We start from the raw sequence: 8,878 nt of genomic DNA, 5'->3' as shown, positions 1-8,878 counted from the left end.
TCAAATAAGATTTTCAAGGATAATGTAAAATTATGATATAATATTATCATGTTTGATTAACAAATATTAGGTTAAACTAATAATATTACATTATTAACAATGCAAAATTTCAAAATAGGTTACGAAGTTTGATAATCATCTATTCTACAAGTCTTTATTTAGAGAATCAATTTACTATCTTTAATCTTAGATAAAAATTTTATCACGTGTCAAATGATAAATTTACTGATATGACTCGTGTTACACTTTATATTAAAAAATTAAACAGATTACCACTAATCAACATATTATGAAACTGTCATATGCATAATGAATCTATCACCTTACCCTATACGACTTTTTTTTTAATTGATTTTGAAGAAATTAATTTTAAACTAAAAATAAATTTATAAAATATAATAAATTAATATGTCGTGATAATTTTATTACCGAAAATAATCACCTTATCCAAATCAAGCTGTCTCAAAATTTTTATAAAACAATGTTTAAAACATGTAATAGACAAAAACAAAGGTGAAAACAAGACAAGCGGGGTGCAAGGTCAAGAGTTAAAAAAAAAAAAAACAGCAGATGATCAGTGATATGATATTTGTCTGAACCCAGAAACCAAAAAAAAAAAAAAGCTGAAGATGGAGGTGACAAGAGAGGAAAGATGATTGGATAGAGGAGGGAAGATGTTTTTGTTTCGTTGTTTTCCCACGTGGGGCTCACACGTGTCTGCAAACTGCGGCGGGGTGGGTGTTGAACCACCGCACATTGACTCAGACCGCCACTCACTGACTCACCCGCTTCCGCATGTTTGTTTGCTTCACGCAACCACTTCTTCGCCACTGCCTTGGCTTTCAAGTCCCTTTTTAAAAAAAAAAAAAAAAAATCCAAAACCTTCTCTTTTTATTATAATGTATATAAACTGAAACTACACATTGCAATACAAATGTTCATTTTCATATGATATGATAATAACAATGTGTTGGGTATATATATTATAGGTTAAATTATGATTATGGTCCTTCTAATATGTTTAAATTAGACATTTAACCCTTATAGTTTGACGGTAATATGTATAATTTGATCACTTAATTTATTAAAATAGTTAATACCGTTTCCTATTTTAGTTGAAATGACTTGGATTTTCTTAAAATTATTGATTCCAAGAACTTTTGTAGAGAGGTCGAGATTAAGAATTTTCTTTTGAGAGGTTGAATTTAAAAATTTTATGTTAAAAGATCTTAAAATTTAAATTTTTCAGATAACAACAGTACATTTTCTGATTTGTAGAAAGGAATAAAAATGGATCTTAAATTGAACTATTAATATTTGAAAGATGTGAAAAGGCATTTTTTTTTCATATAATCAAGAGTTTAAAAGGGCTTAAATCAAATTATCATCTTTAAGAGGGACCAAATTTGAAAATAAATCATTTAACCAGAGGTCAAGGTCTGTACTTGCTTACTTGCCCTTCACTCGGTAAAATGAAAGTATATGGGCAAAATCATGTCAAATGGAAGTACATGTATATTGCACTCATAAGAAAATAACTTATGTTCAAAATTTAGAACGACATTTTTAAGAAGGGTAATCATGAATTTGGAAAGAATTAGTTTCATAAATCGTAAAAGAGATATGAAGACCTTTGTATTAAAAATTAAAATGTATTTTCTTATATTTACATAAAAATTATTCTTTAATCTAATGTACAAAAATTAATTTATCTATTTTTAAATAAAAGCACAAAATATAATCTGACTTTTAGTATAAGAGTCTTCATTGTACTTTTACTAGATATCTTAATCTCTTTTTTAGGAAAGTAACTAAATTAAATCTTATATTCAAGTATAGTACAAGGACCAAAATCAAATTTGACCTATATCAAACTGGTTAATTAACTGCCATACCAAACATTAAAAATCTCATTTTAAGTTAAAAATGGAAATAGAATATATATTCAATCACAAACGAAGGATACACACACATATATATTAAATAAAATAATAAAGGAACCAAACTACCAGTCTTTGTCTTGAACTGACCCACGGCCACCAACAGTGTGTATAGCAAAACTATAGCTTTCAACCATCGTTTCTTTTTTAATCTTAAAACCAGTTAACATACAAAACCCTGTTTTTTCTCTCTCTAAAACACCCATCACCACCCTCCATTGTCTTTTCTCTCTCTAAAGAGATGAGTGCAGCCAACAATGGAACCGGGCCATGCGGAGCCTGTAAGTTCCTCAGGCGAAAATGCGTGAAAGGGTGCGTGTTCGCGCCGTATTTCGACTCGGACCAAGGCACGGCTCACTTCGCGGCGGTGCACAAGGTGTTTGGCGCCAGCAATGCTGCCAAGTTGCTGCAGGGAACGCCGGTTCACAAGCGTGTGGACGCCGTGTTCACGCTTTGTTACGAGGCTTTAGCTAGGGTTAGAGACCCTGTTTATGGCTGTGCTGGCCATATATTCACCCTCCAACAACAGGTAAAAATTAAATCCCTCTTATTATTATTATTATGAATTTCTTTTTTCTGTGGGGGGCGGCGGTGAAGAATTTATTCAAGAAGATAAACACAAATCTATTTTTGTTAAGTTTTTGAGGGTTTTTTTTTTATTGTTTTGCATTTGGTCCTTAGGGTTTATTTCAAAAACGGTTTATTTCCTTTTTGTTTTTGAGTTTTGGGGCCTGCATGCAATATGCAATTAAACAACAACAACAACACACATTTTTCCTTCTTCTTTACATGCACCAGCAGGGTTACAAGTTTTCTCAATTACAGCAGTGAGCAATAATATCATAATAGAGAAGCTTGTTCTTGTTCATATTTACTAGGGTAATTCAGTTAAGGTAAATTTTGATTTCTATGTTTAATTTGGTAGTTCGAGGGTTTTTTTGTTTCAATATTAAGATTAAATGGCTCTTTAATGGATTTTTTATATGTATTCTAGTAAAATAAGCACAAGTACTTAGTGAAGAAAAAGAAAACACAACTTTAATATCAACTATCATACTGAATATTAAAGTCGGATTAGTTACTTAACTTAAGTAAACTCAAATACTAAATCGGGATAATATAAAATTGAAGATTAAATCTTACTCCCAAATTTGGCATTAAGTAACCAGCTGTTTCATAGCATAGGCCTCGTTTAGTTGTTTCATGCAAATCCTTTTACATAGTCAAAGCTTTCACATTTGTAACCCCTATATATTTATTTGTTGAACACCGAAATTTAATTGGAAATTAGCTAGTTTTATTAGGGACTTTTTTAAAAATAATTGAAATTGCACAAAATTTTGCCCTTCCCCAAGGGAGAGAGAGAGGGATTGCTTGCCGGAGCCAGCAAGCAAAGTTTAGCAACTCGAGAAATATTCTGAGGTGTTTTGGTTGACTTACTTAGTCCTTTTCTCTTAGTAATTTTTTATTTGCTAAGAGAATATAATATGGAGTTAAGCTTGAACAGGAATAAGTTTGAGCTTACATTAGATTTAAAATTTTTAAGTCTGATATTAATTTTCATACTTAAGTTTAGTTAGGTTTGGTCATCTTTAAAATTGAACTCGTTTGTATTTAAATTCTTTTTATCTAGTGAGCATAAAAACTATAATTTCGAATATAAAACGTATTAAAATAATGTTTAAATTCGAGTCAATTGACAGTTTGAACTGGTCATATTCGACTCGATAATTACCGAATTAAATTGAATTCTTTTTTTTTTCAAATTAAATAGGCACCCATATCTAATCAGCCTATATAAACAATAATTATATATATATACATATATGTATGGATATTTTTCACATAATTCAAAGGTAAACTTAATATTTGATATAAACTTATCTTATGATGTGTAGGTAGTGAATTTACAGGCAGAGTTAGCCTACATTCAGGCCCGACTTTCGACGTTGCAGTGTCTCTCTCTAGTGCTGCCGCAGTCGCAGGCTGAATGCCGATCGACGACCACGTTTCATTCCGCGTCGGAATTAGGATCTGACTTGGCATGTTCTTCTGATACATCCATGAACGTGTTTGATCTGCCACAACCGCAACAGACTTCAATCGAACTCGCGGGTTCTCCAAATCCTTTCAATCGGGTAACGGAAGACGAAGACCTTCAAGCTTTAGCCCGGGAATTCGTCTCCCAATGTCACCCCGGTGTACGATTCCGGCCTTCCACTTCTGGCTAATTGAATTTTCCGATTGTTGTTTAAGTTTTGATGTGGTTTGTCACGGTTAACCACTATTGATTTCTGGAATGTGATGAAACTGTTCACATGTTTGGTTTTAGACACCTAAAAACAACTCAACTTTGCAAAGTTCAAATGCAGGAAAAAACTCCCAAGTACAGGACTTGACACCAAAAAGATTATAACCTTTTTTAATCACCTCATAATCAAAAGCAAAAAACAAGCTGAAAATCGAAGCAAAGGCTGCAGTCCCAAACAACCAAGCCACAAACCAATTAATCCCATCACTTCCATCACAGAAAAGAAAGCTCTCCATGTGTCATGCACGGTTGCTGGCAGGGGATGGATGGAGCACCCCACTCACAAGCAAAAGCTGAATCCTGAACAAGATCAAAAGGCCATAATGAAGTAGAAGCAACAACACCTCTTGCAACTCTTAATTCCTTCAGGATACTGATCCGAGAAGAACACCACAAAACTTAAAACAACCCAATTCAATCGAACCACCATCAGAACCAACAATCGAAAAAGGAAGCTTGTCACCCACCAACCAACAATAAAGAAAATCTCAAAAGAAAGGCCGGAAGCAAAAGACAATGAACACCCCACCCCACTCCTCCCCCATGCAATCAATAACAAAACACAAAGCCAATTCCTCATACTCTTAAACCACCAATAAACATTAAGCCTCTAATTCTCAAATTCAATCGATAACAGCGAATATAAATCAGCAGTGGTACCAAGCATTAACATCCCACGTGTTGGAAGCGTAATAATAAAAATAACACAAATACTAATTTTTATTACACACAAATAAAATACAATACAAAGGCTTAGTTTGGATGGGCAGTGTGTTTACCTCCGATGAGGTTAAAAACAGCGGTGGCGGTGAGATTGGATACTGTAGCGGTGAGATTAGAAACAGCGGTGGAGTGTGTGTTTGGATTCAAGCGCAGCTGTAGCGGTGAGGTGAAAATAAAAAATGACTATTAAAGACATCAGATTAGAATTAATATATAATAGAAGTTTTTAAATTATTTTACTTATATAAAATTATTAAAATATGTAAATTTATAAATTCATTTAATAAAATATTAAAATTTATCTTCTAATATTTTATTATAAATATTTTAATGAGGGATCCATATGTAAACATAGTATCTATTTAGATACGCTCGAATGACCCCTTCTCATAATGAGAATGTATATAGCCCTATTCGGTTCAGTCCGGTATGGAATGAACTTATAATCATGGAATCAATTTAAATTATTTATTAGATAAAATGATAATAATTTTAATTTTTATAGTTAAATATTCTTTTATAACAATGATAAATATTATTTTCGCAAATAGTAACATTTTACTTGGATCAAATTTTCAAGTATCTAAACGAATGATTTTTAATATATATATATATATATATAGTAACATAAGACATAACAAGTTTCATTATTACTAGAAATTAGGTTATGATACAAAATTATTTTTACAAATATTGATTCATTAAACTATTTGCAATGGTTTCCTTAACATTGCAATTTCAAGGTCACTTTCATCGTTAGAAGAATTCGATTCACCTCTATCAAAATGGCTCAAGAGATTGGCATGTCGGGTATATTCTCAAATTGTCGAAAATCCTCATCATTTGACCAAGCATGTCTTCGAATATAATTATGCAAAACCGTTGTTGCAATAACTATTAAAACTTGCTTGTCGAATGAATAGCTTGGAATATCTCTTAATATTGGCCATTTTTTTCCACACTCCAAATGTTCGTTCAATCACAGAGCGTAACGACGAATGGGAATGATTAAAAATTTCTTTTTTTCCAGATGCTCGATGATCACCTCGATGAAAGTCAGGTAAATGATATCGTTCCCCCCTATATGGACCTAGAAAACCTGCCATTTGTGGATATCCTGAATCCACAAGATAATGTTTTCCTACAAAAAAGTAAAACATAATATCAAGTTTAAAAAAAAATTAAAATTTTAATATTGTTTTTTATATAAAGATTAATTAAAAAGATTAAAGTTCAACCTGGTGGAGGGTGTGGAAACTTTAACTCTTGTTTTCTAAGTGCTTGCAAAAAAATTCTACTGTCATGTGTTGTTCCTTCCCAACCAGGAAATGCAAAAATAAAGCACATGTTGAAGTCACAAACTGCTATAATATTTTGAGTTGGTTCACCTTTCCGTCCGATATAAGATATTTGACAAGAAGGTGAAATGCATGCTTTTATGTGTGTTCCATCCATGGCCCCTATACAATCCTTTAAAATAAATACAAGTAATGAGATAAAAGTTAGAAATAATTTATATTTTAAAAATATAAAGATTGTGTAAATTTTACCTTAAAGTGAGGCCAATATCTTGTATCATGTCGAATATGATTCGGTACTTCCTCGAATTGACCTTCAGTGGGTTTAATCGTGTCTATTCCCATTTGAGCAAATATATGTAACATATCAGTAAAAATTCGACTAACAGTTTCCTCAGATCGTTGAAATCGCTCTGCTGCATTTGAATTTGATTCTTTATTTTCAAGAATATACAATGATAATGCTAACTTCTCCATCGCAGATACATTCCCATGCTTTAAGCCATAATTGGTTTGCAAATCATGCAACAAGCTGTGAAATATATTTTTTGGCATCCTGAAACTATTCATGCAACGATCATCATGCCCATTTAATACTTCGTCCACCCACATTTGACCTGTATAATTTGAATCCATACACGGTTGCTTAGTGAAATAAGTTTCATGGTGTAGCAATACACTGCTTAACACTTGTTCTTCCTCTTCATGATAATTGTTGTGCTTAACTTGTGTAACAATTATGGCTATTCTTCGTTGAGCTTCTTCACTTAATTCAGGGTATCATAATTCATATAAAACTATTATACATATTGTTAAATTCATCCATAACCTGAAAAAGTAATCAAATGAAAATAAATTAATAACTTGTGACATTCTATACAACATAAAAATTGAATAAAAGCATAGCTAAAAATACCAAACATAAAAAATATCATACATTAGGTTTACCTATAAAAAGTAGATCATACATTAGTTTTGCATATAAAAAGTAGATCATACATTAGGTTCACATATAAAAAAGTAGATCATACATTAGTTTTTCATATGAAAAAGTAGACCATACATTAGTTTTACATATAAAAAAGTAGCATAGTTATATTACAATAATAATTCTAAGGAGCTTATGATGGAGGTGATGGATGGTATGGTTGGAAGGGAAAGGAGGATGTTGCTACCAAGGATAAAAATGATGCAATTGGATTTTGTTCAGCATACTCACGTCGAAGCCACCAAACCCTAACATCTGGATCTAAGTTCAAAAACACTTCTCGTTTCACCGGTATTTGGAACATTTTGATGTTAAAATAGTACAATTCATCTTTTTTTGGAATTTCATCTCCCAAATCACGCAAAGCATCCATTGCATTTGAAATAGTATATTCAGAGTGAGGAAAAACAATTTCATTCACTGACTTCCTTGGACTAGCCATACTCTCACACAATTTCTCAATATGAGTAGCCAATGAATCTCTTGATGATTTTCTACTTGAACTTGATTTTTTTCCTTTACCGTGTACAACCCCAAGTGCTTCCTTTCTTCGATTAGGAGTTCCACGAGGAGGGTTTGATGGTACCTCATTAGGAAGGATACTTTCATTCTCATTACTATTTTCATCTGAATCACCAAATCCCTCATTAGGTGTATCATCTCCCATAGGAACCCCACTTGGAAGAACACTAGACGAAGGTGCCCATGCATTCTCTCCAGTGGCTACAATGCCACCAAACATTTCCCACATTAAATAATTCAATCGTGGTTCAATTCCTTTCTTCTTAAATCCTTTAAAATCAGGATTTTTCTACATAAAAGTTTAAATGTTATACTCAAATATTTATATTTGTAAATTATTAATTTCACTAAACTTTATGCATTAAAATAATGATAAAGTTAACACTAACCTATATTTTTTCAGCCCACCATTCTTCGGTAGCATCGACCGTCTTTTTAGATGGACACCATCCAATACCTGTAGATTCCTTAAGCAACTCCCTCCATAACCTCCATTCCTTTTTTAATGTATCCCACTTGTTTTTCAATTGAGGTTTTCCATAATTTTTTTGTGTTTTTGCTTGAAAAAGAGGAACGACATTTTCCCATCCTTTTGAGTTTAGATGAGTTGTTGGTCTATTACCAGCATTGACTTCATTCACGCAAAGCTCACAAAATATCAACGTCAGCTCATCATCCCAAACAGCTTTTGTTGCTAAGGTATACTATCTCCCTCCACAAATTTTCGTGTCTTTACCACATATTATTATTTTGATTTTAAATGTCAACCGACATAAAACCATAAATATATAATTAGATATAATAATATAGTTTCATAAAAAAATTAAGAATAACACATCACAAAAAGATGAAAGCCATAAGATGAACAGTAAAGAAAAATTCTCAAAGATCCATGGTAAACAATTATGAGGATATAGAAAGGATAATTGATTATCATATGCTTCATAAAATTAAACAAAGACTAATTGTACTACATAACTTGTTTTGGAAATAAATTTTAGACTTAATATATCATTTGGTACCTAAGTTTGACTTTTTTTTAATGTAGCAGTACCAACTTTTTAGTATGTAATTCAAGTTTTAGGGTTAATTTGAT

The 8,878-nt window shown here is 32.0% G+C and overlaps 2 protein-coding genes across 2 annotated transcripts; one reads left to right on the top strand and one right to left on the bottom strand.

The window, feature by feature from the left end:
- Window positions 1–2,135: 2,135 nt before the first annotated feature.
- Window positions 2,136–4,171, top strand: LOC108458631 (LOB domain-containing protein 19-like). The gene is made up of 2 exons (XM_017758038.2): window positions 2,136–2,469; window positions 3,839–4,171. Exons 1-2 carry the CDS (start codon window positions 2,182–2,184, stop codon window positions 4,169–4,171), a joined length of 621 nt encoding a protein of 206 aa, XP_017613527.1. The 5' UTR covers window positions 2,136–2,181.
- A 3,222-nt stretch (window positions 4,172–7,393) lies between these two features.
- Window positions 7,394–8,002, bottom strand: LOC128285441 (uncharacterized). Its single transcript, XM_053022936.1, has one exon. The coding sequence runs from the start codon at window positions 8,000–8,002 to the stop codon at window positions 7,394–7,396; it is 609 nt and encodes a 202-aa protein (XP_052878896.1).
- Window positions 8,003–8,878: the final 876 nt, after the last annotated feature.

Source organism: Gossypium arboreum, chromosome 12 (assembly GCF_025698485.1).
Source record: "Gossypium arboreum isolate Shixiya-1 chromosome 12, ASM2569848v2, whole genome shotgun sequence".
In the NCBI taxonomy this organism is placed as follows: domain Eukaryota; kingdom Viridiplantae; phylum Streptophyta; class Magnoliopsida; order Malvales; family Malvaceae; genus Gossypium; species Gossypium arboreum.
The sequence above is the reverse complement of the archived record's forward strand: the minus strand, read 5'-3'. Positions and strand labels throughout refer to the sequence as shown.

What these genes read in the sequence shown, in the direction of transcription:
- LOC108458631 (XM_017758038.2), top strand. Translation starts at nt 2,182, where the DNA reads ATGAGTGCAGCCAACAATGGAACCGGGCCATGCGGAGCCTGTAAGTTC. An exon ending in TATTCACCCTCCAACAACAG is followed by an intron (nt 2,470 to 3,838) that starts GTAAAAATTAAA and finishes TATGATGTGTAG; the next exon opens with GTAGTGAATTTACAGGCAGA.
- LOC128285441 (XM_053022936.1), bottom strand. Translation starts at nt 8,002, where the DNA reads ATGTTTGGTGGCATTGTAGCCACTGGAGAGAATGCATGGGCACCTTCG.